General features: G+C 43.6%; 1 protein-coding gene across 2 annotated transcripts; it reads right to left on the minus strand.

The window, feature by feature from the left end:
• Positions 1-10,679: 10,679 nt before the first annotated feature.
• On the minus strand, positions 10,680-20,320 carry PDIK1L (PDLIM1 interacting kinase 1 like). Of its 2 annotated transcripts, none has more exons than XM_079988568.1 (3): positions 20,129-20,320; positions 15,794-16,095; positions 10,680-14,047 (listed from the first exon to the last, which is right to left on the minus strand). In XM_079988568.1, the coding sequence occupies exons 1-3, from the start codon at positions 20,181-20,183 to the stop codon at positions 13,307-13,309; spliced, it is 1,098 nt and encodes a 365-aa protein (XP_079844694.1). In that variant the 5' UTR covers positions 20,184-20,320; the 3' UTR covers positions 10,680-13,306. The 2 variants fall into 2 exon arrangements, with proteins under 2 accessions (XP_079844694.1, XP_079844695.1); XM_079988569.1 differs by lacking the exon at positions 20,129-20,320 and adding an exon at positions 19,006-19,187.
• Positions 20,321-21,041: the final 721 nt, after the last annotated feature.

Consider the following 21,041-nt stretch of genomic DNA (forward strand, 5'->3'; position numbering starts at 1 on the left):
CAGCTCCCCTGGCCTATTGAGCGAGAAGAGCGCCGCAACCCCAGAGTCGTCCTTGACTGGACCTAACGGTCAGTGATACCTTTAACTTTACCTTTACTATATAGGACAGGTATCAACTTGAGTCTCAGTGTGTTTTTAGCACCTGAAAGACAAACAAATGCATTAAATGGCCTAAGCACTTATGGACCAGAAAGTCCACTTACTGTATTCAGATGCATTGATCTACAGTGGTACCTGTAACCTGAAGCGTATGTAACCTGAAGCGTATGTAACCCGAGGTACCACTGTAATTGTGGCCCTTGGGTCTGTCTGGCACTGACAGGGTTAAGAGTGAGAGCCTCTTTTCCGCCCCACCCCACCCTGCTCCCTCCCAGTCAAGAGGAAGTTTTGATCATACTCTTTCCTGGGGAGATTTAAATTGCAGGAAGCCGCACTAGAACCTATAGCAGTTGCCAGAGGTTATTTTTGTGGCTGGTTTTTGAACTGCTCAGAATGTTGCTCCTTTTTAAGAAAAACAATTATAATATTTTTCCCCCCAGTAGAGTTACTATAGCAAATGGAAAATAAAACAAGAGAAATGTTTGAGATATAAAATACAGGAGATTACTTTTAAACTGTTATCACACAATATATAATAAACAAAAGAACTACAAACTGTTTTATAGATATTTTTTATTTTTATTTTAGACTGCTTAGAGATTTTGCTACAATCAAACAGTGTGTGTGTGTGTGTGTGTGTGTGTGTGTGTGTATTAATGCTCCCAGCAATAAAAAATAATAATTGACATAAACTGCAATTCCCCTGGCACCAATACATAACAAAGCAGCTCCATTTCTATAAAGAGCCTTTGGACATCCTTTTTATGGTATATTCATTATATTTTGTGCTCATGGTGGTATCAGGGAGGTTGTGCGTAATCCAGCTTTCAGACATTTTGGGACAGTCACACTTTGTTCCCCATCAGTGTACGTCCCATAGATTCCTGCTGAAATCATGTAACTTTTTATGCCACAAGTGCTCTGGAGGGAATTTTCATTTGGAGATCAAAAGGGGACATAGATGACATTCATGTAAGATAAAAAACAAATAAAATAAAACCTACATACAGCAACAGTGTTTTGTGTTGTGTAGGCTCCTATAATGTAAGTAATGGGCCCCGCCTGCTAGCCTGCTCCCTAAAATATTGCTCATTTCTATATATAGGGTACCTACATTCTGCATGTGCAAATGGCTTTAGATACCTATCAGGTCATAAATTACCATATAGCATATATTCAACACAAAAAGCAGTGACAATTTGTTGTTGACAAAGGACAGCTGGACATATAAAGGGCCCCATTACTTTCAGGAGCTTAGGGTCTCATCAAACCTAAATCCGGCCCTGGTTGAGGCAACTGCAGAGGCTGCTGATCAGGTACTGGACAACATTCAAGTTCTTGTTACTAACATATAAAGAAAGCCCTTGAACAGCTTCGGACCAGGTTACCTGAAAGATTGCCTGGCCCTGTATAGACTGCTAAGATCACTTAGATCATCTGGGGAAATTCTACTGGTGGCACCACGCCCTACAGAATATCACAGGGCAGTGACCCAAAATGGGTATCTCCTGCCATGTGGAATGTCCTTTGCTCTGCCAGTCATAGAGCATCACCCATCAGCTGCTTCAGGTGTCTTTTAAAGACCTATTTTGCTTAGGCTTCCTCTGTTACCTGTTAGGCTTCCTCTGAACCCTGTTATTTCTGAATTCTTCTTTTAACTCGTTTCTGATGTTGCATCTCTGCTTTTTATGATACTGGGTTTTCTGCCGTTGCATTTTGTATGCTGCTTTGAGATTTTAAATCACTCATTGGCTTTGAAATGCAGGTAAATGAATGAACAAGCAAACACAAAGGAACTGGTCCCTTGCTCCTTACCCTCCAAAGATTTAAAACTCACCAGCCAAACCAGGGTCCCTAAGCATGACTTCCTGCTGAAAGATGCCCTTTCCTTCTTCCATTGTCATATCTCCAAAGTGGAAGATTCCACATGTCCCATCTGAAATAGCCATCCGGGGCTGGGGCGGGAAGTCTCGGTACAAGGAAACCTTGCAAAGGCAGCTTGAGTGACAGAGACAGATGCTGCCACCAAAGCTACTCCAGCTGTCCAGATAACAAGGCCAAAGGGCAGGGGGAAATCGCACACAGCTATGTGGAAGGATACATGGGCATCTCTTACTGAGAAAAGCAAAAGCAAACCACCAGCAGCAATATATTTACTACGGCTAGTCAAAAGAAGTAACCTCCTAGAGAGCAGCCAAAGCCTTGATCTGTGGTCTGGCTTGCACAGCACAATAAGCCAAACAATGGCTTACCCGGACTGTGTGAACATGCCTGCTCCCCAAGAGGAGCTCGCAGTCACTCCTGCCAAGTATGAGCTAAGCCAAGGTTATCCTTACTAAACATAAGCTATAGCCAATTGCAAACCTTTTAAGCCATGTCTTTTACAAGGAACATAGGAAGCTGTCTTATACAGAACAAGTCCTTTGGTCCATCTAGTCAAGCTTTTTATACCTACCGCCCACTAATGCATCTTTCTTGATGGTAAAATTTCCTTACCACCCACCAGTGCTCGATGGAAGGAGGATTCTGCTTGTGCTGCAGAACCCCTTACCGCCCACCTAGAACCCTGAAACGCCCACTAGTGGGCGGTAGGGACCAGGTTGACAACCCCTGATCTAGCCGGTGGTGGCTGGCGCCCACTAGTAGGGCAGAACACAGGGAGGTCAACACTAGGGGGAGCCGGAGCCAACGAAAGCCAGAGCCATCTGAAAAATTCCAGTTTTCTCCCCATACACAATCCTGCTTTCAATACTATTTGCAACTGCAAATGTTCTGGTGTGGTCATACCGCTTCATTTCCAATCAGGCAGATCCTGTAATTTGCTGCTGAAATCCCATAAATGTGGGTTTTGTTTGTTTGTGCGGCATTTGTAGTGCTGCAGACTCTCCAGACAGCAACAATGTGGCAAAAATGTGGGGAAGTAAAGCAGAACTAATAAAGCAGAACAAATCCACCACCAGTGCACTATTATTGTGTCAAAAATGCGTTGCAGAATATACCGGAAATAAAACAGCAATGTGAAGGGGCTCCAAATCCACAGGGCCAGAGCTGATGTGGAAATTATTTCACACCTAGACTTTATCTGGATGAGCTACTTTCCCTGGGTGGAAAAATGATGATGATGGTGATGATGATGATGATGATGTTAAGAATGATAATAATTATGCAACTTAAGGAAAATGGTCAGTGATAGGGAAATGAGGCATTCAGGCAACAGAGCACACAGGCTTGGCAAATCCTACTTTTGGGAAGTGAGAGGATGCTGGGCTGGAAATAGCAAGCCAGACAAGAACAAACAAATGTTTAAAATAGTCTGACTGCTGCCTCCTGTGGTGTGAATCATCTCGGTTTCCAATGGCTTCTTATTTTCAGTGTGGCAAAACACTCACAAAGGCAAAAGTGAATGACTCGCACATCTGCGTGAGGGATTCCCATCAGGAGGGAGCTAAGGATTTGAATTATATATTTGTGGGAAATTGCAGGGCGGGGGGGGGGGGAATGGGCCTAATAAGAGGCATGGGAAAACCAGCTACTATTTCCTTTCTCCCTTTTTGAAGTTTGACAAAACTTCAGGGCTTTTTCCCCCAGCTGGAACTCACTGGAACTGAGTTCCGGCACTTCTAGGGTGGGCGCCATTGCCATTATAAGAGAACAAGGAAGATGTTCTTGCACCTCTTTTTCTAGAAAAATAGTACCGCACAACTTTATTACATTTACAAATAGATCTGTGATGGAATATCTCTTATCACTGATTGCTATATAAAGATGGAATTCTTAACAAACTGACGTTGATGTATGCTTGCTTGGTTATTTATAACAACATTTTTATACCCCTTGATTGTAAAAACAACACAACCTGTAAGCAGTTTACAATATAAAACAAAGCATTAAAATAATTAATAAAAACAGTTTAAAACAGGTAATTCAAAGGTGATTAGGATCAACAGTAGGTAGAAAGAGATAAAATGTATGTGAACTTTCTACGTGTCTGGATAGGCTCGCTTAAACAAAAATGTTTTAAGCAGACGCCAAAAAGAGTACAATGAAGTCTCTGCCTGATGTTAATAGGTCGGGTGTTCCAAAACATAGGTGCTGCCACAGTAAAATAAAAATAAAAATGATTTAATTAGTATTATGTGGAACCATTAACAGAGGCAGTTCTGTGGACTGAAGCAGCCAAGTGGGCATATGAAGGATAAAGTGAGCCCACACAGGTAAACTGATTCTAAGCTGTTAAGGACTTTGTATGCCAACAGTTATACATTGAACTGGGGTCAGTAGCAAACAAGCTACTGGTGCCAATCTCTGAACAGAGGCTTTATATGCTAACAGGGTCTCACTCCTTTGTGGAGTCACTTAAATAACATAGATGGAGTCCAGAAAGAAGAGCCCTGAGTAAACTTTGCTGAGTAAAGTTAAGAGAATCAGTGTATAATTTGAGGAGAAAGGGACAGAGAAGTTTTGTGCTTCTTAGGTCAGGTTGCATACATAGCAGGGAGGCATTCAACCAAAGACACAGAAGGAAAAATATATTAGAAAAATCTCTCAGAACTACACAACCACTTGCTTCCTCAGTGAATTTGCGCCACTCTCCTTGGTTGCTGAGCAATACCTCCACTTGTCCCTCTCTTGGCTACTTGGCTTTAACACTAACAGAATTAACCCCCAAGTTACAAACTGAATGATCCCTGCTTTCACACTTCCAACAGTCACAGCATATACAGAGCCCAGCCTACAAAACCTGCCCTGGAATGAGTATTTGGCTTGCCCCAGCAGAGGCAAAGTGCCAGTCTTCTTCTCTTCTAATAAATGTAACACAGGAAGGTTTGAATTCCGGCCTTTGTGTCAGTGGACAACATTGGAGATGAATGGCAAAACTATCTATTTCCCCCCAAAGTATTTTCCAAACACCGTAACCGTAAGCGTGCTGTGAGCAGGCATTGTCTAGTTTCTTCCTTTTCCCACACCGCTGAGGACAAGGCTAAGCCAGTGGTCCATCTGGGATTGTGTTGGAAGCCCGTTCTATCCTTATAGTTTGAGCCACTTCTCAAGTTGTTGCTGTTTTTAAATATAGGTTTATGAACTTTTAGAGACTAGAGCTTTAAAAAGTCACTAAGATGTGCAAGTCAATCAAAATAATATATTTTAAAAATTGTAACTGTAACCATAACTGTGACTAAATGATGTAAGGCCCACCTCTCACCCCTAAAATTAACAAACTATACAAGTGTGGCTTCAGTCTACACAGGAGAACATAGCAGTGGATGGTGGTCGAATGAGCAAAAGCAACAATACTATCTGGATTTTCTGCCATGGACCAGGGGTGTGGAATCTCCATCCCATGGGCTAATCCTGATCTCCCAGGGGGTCCATTTTGGTCTGTGATGCCATTTCCCCCAAACCATGCCCACCTGTCTATCAGCTGACATCACAGGGGGCTCTCTAAAGATGGTCTGCTGAGTAGGAAGAGATAAAGATCGGGCCCACTAACCCATCATAGTTCCTGACCCCCTGGCCTGGGACATAAAAGTCTTCAACATTCTTATACAAATTGGAAAGTCAATTTTTTTAATGGGAGAGGCCAAACTGAGTTAAGAATTTACTTATTTTTTTAGGCTGTTTGGCTCTGATATTTAGGATGGGGGTGATAATCAGGTATGTCATTTCAACCTAACAAGTAGTGGTTATTTTTGTTTGTTAAACCAAATTATTTCCCTCAATGTCTCAAGAAAAGCAGCTGTTTGGAGGTTCAGCAAAATGCACGCTTTTTTCCTAAATTTAAGCTGCTTAACTGGTTTGTCAACAGATTAAAAAGTCTTTTAATCAGTAGATATAACTGAATTAACTCTGTTCTGCAAAACATTCTATTTTGGATCGGGAGAGATGGCTTTGCTGTACTTAAATGGTATAAGAGCAAGCAGTGCCAGACACACACACACACGGAAATATCTAAAATACTGCAGGCCAACATTTATTTATTTATGTAAATACATTTAATGTGGTTTCCTTGGGCAGTTTTCTGGTTTTGTGCAACTCTGAGGGATCAAAAGTGGGGAAATACACCTGATCTCTGTGTGCTTTTGCACACTTCCTGGGCAGAATAATTTTTTTTAAGCAAGGTGTACAAAACTATCTGCATGCATACATGGCCTGTTGTGACTTGATCAGTACGATAGAATCAACAAATTAAAAGGTGGAGACAATTACAAAATTGTCTACTACAACTATAAACAGAAAAGACCAAAGCTGCTACTCCTATACATGCCTGTGTGGACTACTTTGGTCTAATTAATATGGTGGGTGTGTCTGTGTGAGAGGGGAATTGGATTAACAACTAACTAGTTCTGAAATGCAGAGAAGCCCCAGGTTTTTCTTTGTCTCAATTTGGATCATAGCTATTTTGGGGTGGGGGAACATATCAAAACACAGTATTTCATAAGAAGCTACTGCACAGATGTGTATAGTGGCTTACATAGTTTGAACAGGGTTTCCCAAATCAGCAGTATGAGCATACTGGATGCAGAGTAAATGTTCAGTTGGTAAGCAGCTAAAATTGAGAGTTGGGACAGCTGAAAGCAAATTTAAGGGGAGTGTACCACCTTGTGGCTAGCCTGTATACTGCAACCCTTCCAAGAAGCTGCCCTAAATAGCTAGCTAGCTAGCTATTTATTTCATTGATATTCCATCTTTCGCTCCAAGGAGCAGACAGTGGCATACATGATTCTCCCATTCCACATTTAATCCCCACAACAACCCTGTGAGGTAGGTTAGGCTGAGAGGCAGTGACTTACTGGTTGGTTGGTTGGTTGGCTGGCTAGCTGCCAGCCAAGCCCTCTTCCAGGACACTCCATTCCACCCCCTTCCCCACTTTCTCCATTTACCCAGCCCCACTTCTCAACAGGCAGTTAGCAATCTGTGGCCACTAAGCATGCTCAGTCCTCAGTGAATTCTTTGGGGGCTCCCCTGCCTTAAGGATTGATTGAATGACTGACTGATTGATTGATTGATTGATTGATTGATTGATTGATCGATACCATGGTCTTCCCCCAAGCCTGTTGATACCTTCCTTTTGTGCCTGGGTTGAGCCATTTTGGCTGCCTAAGGATCCATGCTTGGAAATGGCTGAAACATAACTATGCCTGACAACCTTGGAATCATTAGCTGTGATGATACGTATATGACTGTTTTGAAATGTTTTATTTCTTTTGTTTTATATTGTATGGTTTTGATGCTTTGTTGTTTGCTGCCCTTTGGGAGAAAAAGTGGGCTAGAACTGTAATCCATCAACCACCGAGTTTTCAGTGAGCATGTAGGACAGGCTTCCTCAACCTCGGTCCTCCAGATGTGTTTGAGACTACAATTCCCATCATCCCTGACCACTGGTCCTGCTAGCTAGGGATCATGGGAGTTGTAGGCCAAAAAAACATTTGGAGGGCCGAGGTTGAGGAAGCCTGATGTAGGACATGAGGACCTGAAGCAGAGCTTGGGAAAGGGGAGGAGTTTGATTCAGTTTGTTTTTAAATGTGAACTTACCAAATTTGCACTTTCTGAAACAATACAATTCTGTGCATTGTATTAGGGGAAATTGGTTTGCAAAAATGTACATATTAGGAACAATTGCATACAGAAGGTTCATGGTGAAGGTTCATGAGGACTTTTACAAAAAAAATCACAAACTGCTATAAAAATGTGGAGAACCGAATTTAAGCTTTGAAAAAATGGTAAATTGCATTACAAGGGGTTGGGCTAGATTACCCTGTGGATCGCTTCCAACTCTACCATGCTCTGATCCTATGATAAAGGGGGAGAGATTGAAATGGACTGACTCGTCACCATTCCCTAAGCAGAGCACAGGGAAATAAGGTGAACCCTGTGCACCCCCGTCATACATTGCCTGTTATTTCTCCATACCTTAACACAAAGACTTAGCAAAAACCTGTACATTCTAAGCACAAGCTAATGCATGAACCAAGTGAGAACAGCAAATCCTCAGTCAGCCTCCAAGATTCAAAACTGAACAGGATTGAGGAACAGGGCGTGACTTTTTATGAAAGCAGCGTTCCAAAAAGGTGCAGCCTCAGCTGTTGCCCAACTTCCCTTCAAAGTTTATCTAACTAACCGCACAAACCAACGGTCTAGCATTACTCTGCAGTTTCAGACGGAAGCCCTGATTGGCTGGCGCAGAGAGGAGAGCACCATTTGAAATGTGTATAGAAAGGAAACAGATTGCAATGAGGAACGAGCGGAACAGTTCTCAACACCAGCCATGCAGACTCAACACCTTGCGTGTGACATCTGCAGGCACAGGGTAGACAAAAGGCAAGAGCAAGCTCTGAATACAGGAGAATAGGTGGGGTGTTGTGGTTAGGGCATTGGACTAGGAGACACCTGAAGTCAAATCTATGTGAGGCTACCCCTGTGCTTGATCCAGGAGCTGAAGTTAGTGCAGAATGCTGCAACAAGACTGCTGACAGGAGTGAGACTTTGTCTGCATGAAACATCTATGCTCAGAGAGCTACATGGGTTGGGACGAAGTTAAAGGTGTTACGATTGGTATATAAACCTTTATAACTTGGGACTAATTTACCTGCAAGATTGCCTTACGCCATATGTGCCCTTACGCCATATGTTCCCAAGGCCCTTTGTAATTACCAACCAAAATGTCATAAATTAGTGAGAGCAAGCTTTTGAGTCCAACAGAATTCTGCACCAGGCTGGATTCTGAACAAAACTGGTATGTGTGTCGGGGGGGGGGGGGAGGCTAGCTTAATACTGAAGCCATACTTCTTGCATTGGTCATAAATTTCTTTTTCTTTTCTTGTCGTAAAGCAAGGACAGTTTTGTGAGTTGTCTGGAATAGCACCTGCACTTCCGATCTCTTTTGTGGGTGACTCTTTCAGGAACCACATTTATTCCTCAGGGCCCTCCCCCTCTGGCACATACACAGCTGATAATCTAAATATACCATCCAAATAACTGTCCTCCATACCGTTGGGCTTTGGAGCCAACTTCATAATTGGGCCTGAACATCTGAGAGGGTTGGGTAGTCCTTTCTCTCCCAACAAGTTTCTGAAGAAGAGAATAATTGTCAGGAGCACAGCACTGGGTTAAACTTTAAACTGCTGTTTGAATAAGGATGCACTGTTTTATCATGCTTTTTTTAAACCATACCTTCCCTCTCAGGAGTTCAGTGCTTCTTTTTCGTCTCTGAGGTTGAATGTCAAGAGTGTCAGCTTCTGACAGACCAAGAAACCCCCATCTAAATGCAGCTTCTCTTGTTTCATTATCCATTTCCTTCAAGAACAGCAACGCTCAATTTATTTTTTTAATTTTTTTATTTTTATGCTCAGAGTAGGAAACATGCAGAATGCCACTACAGTCATACCTTGGAAGTCAAACAGCTTAGTTCCCAAACGTTTTGGTTCCCAAACAACTCAAACCCGGAAGTGACTGTTCCACTTTTTGAATGATTTTTGGAAGCCAAACGTCCGATGGGGCTTCCGATTGGCTGCAGGAATCAGAAGCCGCACTTAGGCTTTCAAACGTTTTAGAAGTCGAAAGGACTTCTGGAACGGATTCTGTTCAACTTCCAAGGTGCGACTGTACACTAAAGCTTGGAAGAGGCATTTGAAATTGGGAAAACAGCACTGGGGAGGATGGGAATTATAACTGCCAGATCTCCTTATTGTACCAGACACAGGTCATTTATTGGACACCAATAAGAGACACTCCAGGTCAAAGCTTGAGGAGCACTGCAAAGCTCTTATCCACAAAGGTTGCATTTCTCTGGCTAAACCTGATTGGGCAACCAGAACAAACAATGTATATTAAGTAACATACTTGTTGGTGCTTGAACAGGGATAGCATTACCTGAAGAACAAGTATTTATAGGGTGGCTCATCGGTGTTCCCTATCAATAACAATGTTTCCGCATGGAGATTTCAGTGAAGCATGTGCAGAAGTTGCAGGTGGGTTACATCTCATGGGGCAGATCTGTTTCCCCTACTCTGCTGCCCTTATTGGCACCCAAAACCAGCCACTTGGAACAGCTCTCACCTTGCCTCTGTCAAGCTGCCTCTAGAAATAGGCTTTGCTCAAACGGAGCTCCCTGCACCCTACATACAACAAACTGAACATTTCAGGGGTTAGGACCTATTTTCAGGCTTCCAGGCAAGCATTTGTGGGTGGGGAATCGCATGCCAACAGTGGGAGGGGCCAGATGCAAAAACAGGCAGAAAAAACAGGGTGGAAAGTTTATCTTTGTCCCATGGGCTAGTTTCTACCACATTCACACACTCTTATCTATCCTCTGCCTAGACAAACAAGAGGCATTATCAGAGTTCAAAGACACATTCCAGACAGACTCAGGGTATGAAGCAGAACCAATAAAAAACATCAAGGAGGACTGCCTTGGCCCCTGGGCCTGAGGTTCTTCCACCTTTGCTACATAACAAAGCCACCACTATCACACCCCAAGGCCACCATGTGTTGGTCCCAATGCTAATTTTGTGTCACGAGAAAGCGGGATAGTTCATGGAAATAAATTTGCATTTAGCACAAAAGAAGCATATCAAACACAATTTCTTTCAATTCAGACTTTATTTCTTTTTAAAGTCACGAACTCAATAAATTACACAATCATTTCTCCTTCCACCCTTTTTTAAATATTTTTTTCACAAAATAGAGTTTACAATTTTTAAGGAAAAGCTTTGAAAGTTTGCTTTCTTTCCGAAGTGCTGATGAGTATCTCAACTTCTTTGTTACGCTGGTGAATTGTTTTGTAGCTGCTACAATAGTTTTGATTTTGGAGATTTTACAAGAACCCAAAGCAAACACAAGCAACAACAACAAAAATCACACACACAGATCTCAGGGACAATTTTTCAGTGGATAATTAATGGAACAATCAAGTTAGCATTCAATGCCAAGGGGCTAAGCACCATGAAAGGAGGTGACCTGGTGAGGCCTCCCCAACTCTTTTAAGAAGTAGCAGTGCATTTGGGCATTAACAGTTTTACTGTACGATAAATATAACTTGCGCTATTACTAGATACTGCACTGTGTCTATGAAGCACATGCAATAATGTATCCAAAATCTGGATTTGCTGAGGATTTGCAAGTGCCAAGAAATTGTACACAGTAATCAGACTAGTTAGGACGTACATGACTAAGAGTTCCTGCTTTTCCAGTCCTCAAAAAAAAGACTGCCAAACCCCTGCAAGTCGTGCTTTTTGTTTGACATTTTAAAGGAAATTTGTTGATGGATAAAACTGCAGGAGTGCTTTCCTACCTGCAATATAATCGTGTCTCTAAAGGCACAGGTGGTGCTTTAAAGAGTTTTTTCCGCCTCTGAACATTTACATTGTAACTGCACAGAAGAAATCTGGCTTGTGTATTACCTTTGCATTCAAAGAACAGACATCGATAGGATCCTCAGTTGACAAAATATACTATAGCATCACACTGAAAGCTGGGCAGACGGATATATGTCAAGTGATACAAGTTGATATTCTCCTGAAGCCATACTTCAGGGGGAGTCAATTCACACTCCAATTTCCAGGTTGTAGCTGATGGCATCAAGACTATTTCAACTGAGACAATATAGTTAACTTCTCCAATGAAATCAACACACACACTATGCCAGTTTCCCCTGTGGAAGTTCTATTTACTCATGAAATCAAGGTCTTTATTCCTGTCTGCTATCAAGTCCTGTATATTAATACAAAACAACATAGTGTGGAACTTTTGTTTACCCCGTGCGTGGACAGCCATGGGCAGAGTAGCCTGCATACCCAAAAACCACAGGGGGAGAATCAAGATTGCTGAAAACTTCAGAGTAGCAGTCAAGAAAGGGAAGTGCTTTCTTGCAGAGTCAAGGCTTCAGATGTAATGTTGTGCACACAGAGACAGTAGGGAGGAAGCACCAAGGTGATGGAGGGTCTAGATTAGCCTTTGGTTGAGTCACTTCTCGACTCTGCTCTCTATGCATGGATGGAGCTGGCTGGGTTGTGCCAAATGTTCTGCATCTACTACCCAAAAGTAATAAAAAAGTGCCTTTCACATGAGAGCAACAGAATAATCACTATTACTTTGTGCAGAGAACAATGCCCAACCCACTCAAATGGGCAACATTTTCTAGCAAGGAAGAATCTGGATAGTTCGATAGTACACTAAGCTTTCAGAGTCCTTCTTCCACAAAATAAGTGAACAATACAAATATCCTATCATCAAGCCCACCACTAAGAAGCGACCAAAAGAACCTCTGCTAAGAAGGGAGGGAGTAGCTAGCATGACTGGACTCTAAAAGCCAGGGCGGAAACAAAATATGGGAACCTTTTTCTCATTTGCAAAGTTTTCAGCAGAATTTGGGAGGTTTTTCTGTTCCCCATGATTTACATTTGTAAAAAATAAAATAAAATAAAAAATTGATAAAAAGAGACACAATGCATTAAAGGTAACGCTGGATGTCAAATGCAAAGGATGGGGGGGGGGGCTAGAGTGAGATTTAGCACAAGTCTTCCTTTACCTCAAAAAAATGAACCTGAATGCTCAATGAACTAAGAAGTGCCATCAGACTACCTATTGCAGCCTTCCAAACTAAGAGATTTGCCCAACAGTAGCTTAGTGCTAGAACCAGAGGTTCCCTTTGCATCATATTTGTTTTATCATATTTTGTGCCATCAACTTTTTTTTCTTAAAAAAAAGTGGAGAATATCTATGATGTGGAATTTACGGATGATCTATAGTCACCCAATTCAATATGAGACAATATAAATAATGGGGACATTTTCGAAAGATGGGGAAGTCAAGTCACTCATACAGACATAAATATATACATGCTTACTCTACAAAGTTGAATAATTTGCATTACCAGCATGCAAACCTTCTCTTCAATGGGCATTCCAAATTCTGCAGTATGAAACTGGAATGTTTGAAATATTCCTAAAAAGCAATCACCTCCTAAAATGTCAAGTTTCCTGGCCATGTGGATAGCATTACAGCTGCAGCTTGGAAATATACACATATGGTTCTGAAACAAGAACAGCCACCTTGAGCTTTGTTTACAAAAATCAAGAGAAATGCAATGGGGGGGAAATATTGAACCCTGACACCTTAAATTTTGGGTTAAGTCTGTTTTTTGCTTCCACAGAGTGCTGCCCTATTGTTACAGACACAATCCTGACAAGAGTTCAAAGTACTACGGAGGTCACGTGTCCCAATTGCTGTCTTTAAAAGCAATTTTAACTAACCGGAGTTCCAACTCAAAAGCATCTGGGCGATCCTGTGGATTAGCAGCAAGCATTTCCTTAATCAGCTGCTTCATACGAGCATTCATTGTCTTTTTCTTAACAGGAATGAGTAGCTCCATTTTTGGATTTTCCAACAATGCCTCTCCAACAGGTACAATCGCAGTTCCTTGTTTCACATAACTCCCCAACAGTTCTTTCTTGGTCTCTGTGTCGATGAAAGTGATCCTTTCCAACATCGCCCAGATTATAATCCCTAATGCAAAGATGTCTGCTTTGGCAGTATAGTGACCTTCCCAAACTTCAGGAGCCATGTAGAAGTCTGTGCCACAAGCTGTAGAAAGAAAACATTTATTCACGTTCACTGGCTCTTCAGGGTTCTGTCCTGAAGCTGAACAAACCTTACTCAGTCCAAAATCAGCTACTTTCAAAGTGGGCTCCAAGTCACTAGCATCCATCCTGGATTGAGAGATCAAGATGTTGTCAGGCTTGAGGTCACGGTGGATGATCTGGTTTTTGTGCAGAAAAGCCAGGGCACTGCTGAGCTGAAGCATAAAGCTAGTATTGGTCTTACGACTAGGCTTTCGAGACAGGAGATATTCATTCATATCACCTCCATCACAGAAATCCATCACAAACCAAAGGTAGTAGGCGCTTCTGGGATCAAAGGCAATTTCACCTTTCAAGGAGGTTTCTACAAGCTGTAATAAGAAAACATTTAAGGAATCTGTTCAGCAAGGAGGAGTCAAGTTAAGAAAGCAGCTGATGAAAAGAAATGCTAGAAACTCATTATCTTTTAATGCATGTATTATAAATACCCCTTTTGTGCTCATCCTTCTTCCCAATTTTCTTCTTTAAACAGTATTTTCAAAAGACAACTGATGCCACCATACATGCATAGGAATCATCTCACCCATTCAACCAACATTTTCTATGGAAAGACAGACTTAATTCTAAACCATAGTTTAGTACAAACTCGTGGTTTGAACTTCCAAACATGCAGACATATCATGGTTTGGAGCTGCTTGTCTGCTTTTATTTTCTATCTGCTCAGCATTCCTTTCTACAGCGCAGGGGACCTCTAGTCTCAGCTGGAACTATGGCTTGTAAACCCACTCTAAAGGATGGTTTCCATTTCTGGCTTGCTGGCTGATTAAAGCAATAGTGTGAACCAACAAACATGACAACAAACCACAGTTAAGTTTCCTTTGATATGGTTTGGTGTACTGTGTGAATGAAGCTACAGTATTCCATTATGAATACTGACTCTGGATTAATGGAATATGTATCTAGTGGGACACCGGTACACACTTTCCCCTCCATCTGCATGAATGAATGCCATCAGACCAACCTAACAGAACAATAAAAATGCACAACTACAAAAATATTAGAGGCCTTTGCTGCTTTTGTTCTCAAAGTTATTTTTTTACTGCTTATTTTACTGCATGAAATGCAGATTGCTGAGCAGCTGTTTTCACAATCTGCTTGACACAAAGCTTGTTTTGCTGTTCTTTAAAGAAACTGTTTTTCCTTCTTTAGAATATCAAGTGGGAGGAAGCTAATAAGAATTAACATTAGAACAATGATTTAGCCTATAGAAAAACTTTAAAAAGATGATTAATTTATTCTTTGACTGGCTTTTTATTTTCAATTTTGTTGTTATAGTGCTGTTAGACAACACAACCCTTTGGAACAAATGCAATAAGCATTCAAGGCATGGAAAAATGTATTTCATTAGAGATGATTTGATCATAACATTGCCTAATGACTTTGTGAAGCAGATACAAAATTATTAAAAGGGTTATTAATGCTTCTTTTCTCAGGATGATCCCAACAGTACTTATAGCTATAATACCACTAACATTCCTGCCATGCAAAAATAATGTTCTTCAATGTTGTGCTGGCACGGCTGTCATTTAAGACTGTTGGGAGACCTATTACTTTTGGACAGTGGGACAGCAGTTTCCTATATCTCACTCCTCTTTCAAGCACAGCCAAAGTTTAGAAAAATCAGTTGTATTTACAATCTCATGCAGGTAAAGGTAAAGGATCCCTGGACAGTTAAGTCCAGTCAAACTAGACTATGGGGTGCAGAGGTCATCTCACTTCAGGCCAAGGGAGCCAGCATTTGTCCGCAGACAGCTTTCCAGGTCATGTGGCCAACATGACTAAACTGCTTCTGGTGCAACGGGGTACCGCGATGAGTGAAATTCAATGACAGCTTTGCATACAACTGTTTTGTGTGCTTTCCCTAAGTTTCTGCTTCTGGAAAACTGCTTTTATTAATGTTTCCAAAGTGTCTAACTGTAGTAAAAACAGAAAAGCAAACACTCTTCTAAAGAATACTGTAGTATGCACAATTCTGGCATCTGTGTCTTTGTTGTCCTTTCTGCTTCCCTTTACTTCTAACCCACTGTGTTTCTTCCACTACCTGCAACTTCATTTACCTGCAAGTAAAGCGAAGAGCTGGAGCCGTGGGACATCTTCTGCACCATGCCATCTTTTTGCAAAACGCATTCCTCCAAGTGAATAACATTTGGGTGTTGGCTCTTGATGCTGCTAAGTGCCCAGAATTCACGCAGGGCAAGCTCTACATTCTCTGGAGCATGGCACCGAATCTTTTTCACCGCGACACGTGCAGAGGTTTTCCTCACTACTGCTTCATACACCACACCATAGCTGCCACGACCAACCTCCCGTATTAGATCGTACTTTGGCTGGCTACTCACCATCTTCAAGGTCAAGGTATCTATAAGAACAAAAAGCCAAGTTAAGAAATTCCTGGCTGATAGATGTCCTATCAATGCTTATGCCCCATCACTGCCATCCCAGTGCTATAAATATACACTCTAACCCGATTGTGGACCTCACTTCTCAGTTCATTTCTGTGCTACTGTGTGGTGGCTGTATCTATTTGCTGATAGGGTAATTTCAGACCACACATATTGTTCTTAGGAATATCTATATAACCCACCCCACTTCTAAACATCTGTTAGTATTTAAGATGGGACAGGACTTTGCACCAATCTTTTGTTATTTTAACTACAGACTGGCAGCTGCTCTTCAGAAACAAAACATTTCAATATTGAAGATGAACATAAAAATATACAAGAAACTACAAAACAGATATTAAACCAAAGACAGAACTCTCACATAGCATGGGACACATGCCAAATATTTTCTATGATGCCATGGTTTGGACAAGAGTAATAATAATAATAATAATAATAATAATAATAATAATAATAATTTATTATTTGTACCCGGCCCATCCAGGGGTATGATCTTTGGGAAGGGGCATTTTAGTTTTTACAGTAGGAGAAACAACTGTCAAAAGCATGTGGCAGGTACAAGATTGTTGACGAGGAGGTGCTTTATTAGATAATCTGTAGGTAATCCTTGGAAACCTATAAAACAAGAGTAGGAAACATTTTGCCCCAGTGGGCCAAATCTTTATCTCCTCCAACTGTGGAGGCAAACTTTGACAGGTGGTGGGAGCCACTCACTTGTCAATCATCTGCAATGATGCATCATGACAACCGTCAGGTGCCTAGAAGGTAGGTGCTCCTGCCCACCTGTCAAAGTTGACCCATGGGGCAGGGGTGGTGGTTCTGTTTCACCAGCATGTTCTCCGCAGGGAATATGTTAAAGCAGCACCCTGAAGGACTGAACTCTCTGTTCATCAGCTGATAGCAGAGAGTTCAGTACTATTCTCTGCAGGGATCTGCATCCTCAGCACGTTCCCTGCGGGGATCGTGTTCAGCAGGACTGAGGACTGAACCTTGACCCCTTGCCTACGTCACCCAGTGATGTCAGCTGATTGAAAAGTGAGTGTGGTTTGGGGGAAATGGCCTCATGGGGCAAACTGGACTCCCTGGAAGGCCACGGATGGCCTGTAGGCCAGAGGCTCCTAACCCCTGCTACAAAACACAGAATTCTGGGTCCACTGAACTACACATACCAATTTGGTTTTGCTCCAACTCTCTAAGCTCCCTATCAGCTAGATTTCTCCCTATCTCCATTCCCCAAGTGTCGCTTTGTTTATGTATACTAGACATTGCTGTGTATCTAATGTGCATGCTTTCTCCAAGTATGCCTATTTAGCTGGTAAAAATATCAGCTTCCTTTGTTAGGAATAAATACTTTAGTAGCTTCTGGAAACTCCAGTACCAAATACCGAGTTTTAAAGATTACATGTTTCCTACATGTTATGAAAAGGAATACTCCCAAGGCAAGGATTTTCCAAAATCCTTTCATGAATCTCTAACACATCACTGTGAAAAGCAGCATACTTTTACCATTCACTGAAAGGCAGCTCTTCCATATAATCTAAATTGAGCATATCCCTGTTTTAACCAGTGAAATAATTCAGCAGAACGAGGTCACGGTTCCATCCCTTTGATTAGTTATGCAGAAGGAGAACTGCAAGCAGTATATCTTACATCACTCTTTCGCAGCCTGGTGTCCTCCAGATACTTTGTACTACAGATCCTATCATCCCTTTTGACTACTAGCCATGGTTGCTGGGGCTGACGGGGAGTTGGATGTCTGAAGCATCAGATTGGGAAGGCCAGCTTACACCATCCCTGCATAACCATTAAAAGATAAAGGCACCCAGATTTCTCTTGCAGAAGTTGGAAGATATACAGAGATGACACTGCAGCTCACCTGCAGCAGTCTGATTCTATTCAACAGGTTAGTGTGCACAGGGCTAGATCCACGACTAATTCAAGCCCCCATAAACCTACTCTACATATGACAAAGTCTGGATCCAACCCATATAGCTGCAGCCTCGTTTGCCATGTCAGTGTTTTCAATCAACCTGTAAATGGCACAAAATACTTGTTTGCAAAACACATTCTTCACACAGGCATAATGATAAGAAAATGAGGACTGCTTTGGGAGTGGATGGGTGCCCCCATATATATAAAATCACCAGGAGGAAAGCCTAGAAGAAAGGAAAGAAAGACGGCACCCGGCCTGGCCTGCTCCTGCGCCTTTAACAGTCGCTTGCTCCAGAGAAACCAGCAGGCATAGCTTTCCAGCAGAATTATCACCTGGCAATAGCCGCAAAAGCAGCAGCTGATTAGGAGACAAAAGCAGCACCCTCCCCCCGCCCGATGCAAAAAAGTTGGTGACAGACCTACGGAGCTGACAGCCGGCGGTCAACCAGGGATGTCACCGCCGCTAGACCTGCAGCACTGAGCAGGTGGCTGTGTTTACTTCCGTATCATTAAAAAAAAGAAAGCTCAGCTGCTGATACCCCACCTCCCTTAAAGCGACAGAAGGCCAGGCTAGGAAAGCTTGTTTCGGGCTCCCTCCCCGCCCAGCCCCTGGAAAGCCAACCCGGGTATTTGTCACGTAACGTGTGAACCGGCGCTCCGGACACGCGAACACTTCCGCAATTTCCCACGACCGCCTTCCCAGGACAACACGAAGGCGTGTGAAGGGAGCTACGAAGCCTGCCGGGCGTCGAGCTGCCTGCTCCGAGCGCCCAAGGCCCGGGACGCTAGCTCAGGGCTTCCTCGGGCCCAGGCCCCTGGGACGGCCGGGGCTCCTGGCTCGGCCTCTAGGGCCTGTCGCGGAGCGTCCTCGGAGCTCCGGGCGCCGCTCCCGTGCCAGGACTCGGCGACGAGGCCCGAATGTGTCAAACATTTACCTCAGAGGCGCCGCGGCGTTCTCCTCTCCTGGCCGCCATTATCGGGCTCCCTTCCCCCCTCCTGCCGCCGCCGCCGCCGCCGCCTTCGCTTCTCCCGGGTTCGCCGACACACCCCCTTCTGGGCCAGCGCACGCAGGCGCGCACCCGCGCCAAAGACAGAACGCTTGCGCGCGCGCGCACAACCAGACAGACAAGCCAGGCCGACACCAAACTCACCGCCCCCTCTTTGGATTGGCTGCTGAAAACGGAGAAAGGGGGCGGTCCGCCTCCTTTGCCTTCCGCAACGCGCCGCGCGCCGCTTCTCATTGGCTGCTGAAGCCGCAGAGCCGGTGCTTCGAGCTCCTGTCTCCCACCCTGCGCTGAGTTTGGGCAACCTCGGGTTGCTCGCGGAGCGAGAACGGCTCAAAGTCCGCTAGGAAGACTTTGGGGGGGGGTGTTTTTAGGGGGGAGGGAGAGATTGCATGCACTGCGTGGAATGTTGCTGCAAGCAAGCGGCATTCTTTGCTACCGGTTTTGCTTATTTATTTAATGCAGTATTATTTCCCGTGCTTTATTTGCGAGACGTTTTATTACGGCTGCTGCTATTAATTGCTCCTGTCCGATGATAATGATTATTATTAATTGCTCCTGACTTTGACTAGCACGCTTCGTATATTCGGGATCGCGATGCGCAGCTTCGAGGAGCGCGCCGACGGGCTTGAGCGGCGGCCCTTGTGCATTTGGCAAAGCGGAGCAGCGTTTGCTTAGCGCGCGGCGTGGGAACGGGCATGGAGCCTGAGAGCTCCCTGCTAGAGGACGGGAAGCGGCGGGGAGACGCGCGCCGCTTGCCTTTGCGAGAGCGCAGTCGCCGCAAACCGCGTTAAAGCGTGCGGAGGAACGGCGGATTATGCACCGCTTTCGAGGCGGCTCCTACAGGCGATTGCGGAGAAGTGCACGGCGCCTGGTGAAGAATGAAAGAGGTTGCGCAGAAATGGGGAGCCTATCTGCACGCACCGCCACCCTTTCCTCCCGCCACCCCCACCTCCCAAATTAGGTGCTGAGGCCTATTTGCAATGGTGCGCGATAAGCCACTTGTCACCCGGCTGCCTCCTACTTGCTGTTTTGCCCCCTGCAAAATACCTACCGTAGCTGTCACCCAGAAGTCTTGCTGCTGGATTCCCCGCTGGATTTTTGTGCATTTCTCATATTTATTTTTCTTCTTTCAGTTAGATAGCTAGCCAATGTTTTCTTTTTTTGTTGTTGCTGCTGCTTAAAAAAATTGGAATCTCTTATTTGTCTGCCTTTCTTAAAGAAAGGAAGGAGAGAGGAAAGAGTCAGCTGTCCTTATATAAATAGCTTTTGCAACGTGAGGAAGCTTAGTGACACCTTTTGTTATCCCCCCTCTCCCCACCACGCCATGGGGACATGCTTCTGTGGCTGCTGCAGACACATGAAGGTTGCAATCTGATGGTAAGATCTTTCCCACCCCTCTCCTCCTGAGAATGGAGGGCTGTTGGTATCTTCCCTTAAAGGGACACTGTCTTCCCATTTTTCTCTATTAAGGGAGAATGAAATCACTTTTATCTATATGGCATCTGGGGTGGGGGTGGTTGTCTGTGCTTCAGGGAGAGAGAAGATGAAGTGCAGCTTTGCAGAAGGACCTGCTGTGGATTAGAGGGGCTCACCTGTCAATTGCAGAAGGATCCGCACAGATCAGTACCTCCATTGAATTTCCACTGTAGAGCTACTTCGGAGCAGCTCCACAACTCATAACATCAAGTGTGCAGCAGCTGTGAAACAAGCAAATCTCATGCTAAGGATCATTAGGAAAGGAAATGGAAATAAAACTGCCAACATCATAATGCCATTATACAAATCTGTGGTGCGACTTCATTTGCAATACTGTGTACACTTACGGTTGCCTCACCTCAAAAAAGAATTTGTAGAGCTGGAAAACACTCAGAAAAGGGCATCCCTTAGGCCCGGGGGCCAGATCCGGCCCAATCACCTTCTAAATCCAGCCCGCAGATGGTCTGGGAATCAGCGCATTTTTTCAT

This window comes from Podarcis cretensis, assembly GCF_951804945.1.
Source record: "Podarcis cretensis genome assembly, chromosome: 8".
NCBI classification, from domain to species: domain Eukaryota; kingdom Metazoa; phylum Chordata; class Lepidosauria; order Squamata; family Lacertidae; genus Podarcis; species Podarcis cretensis.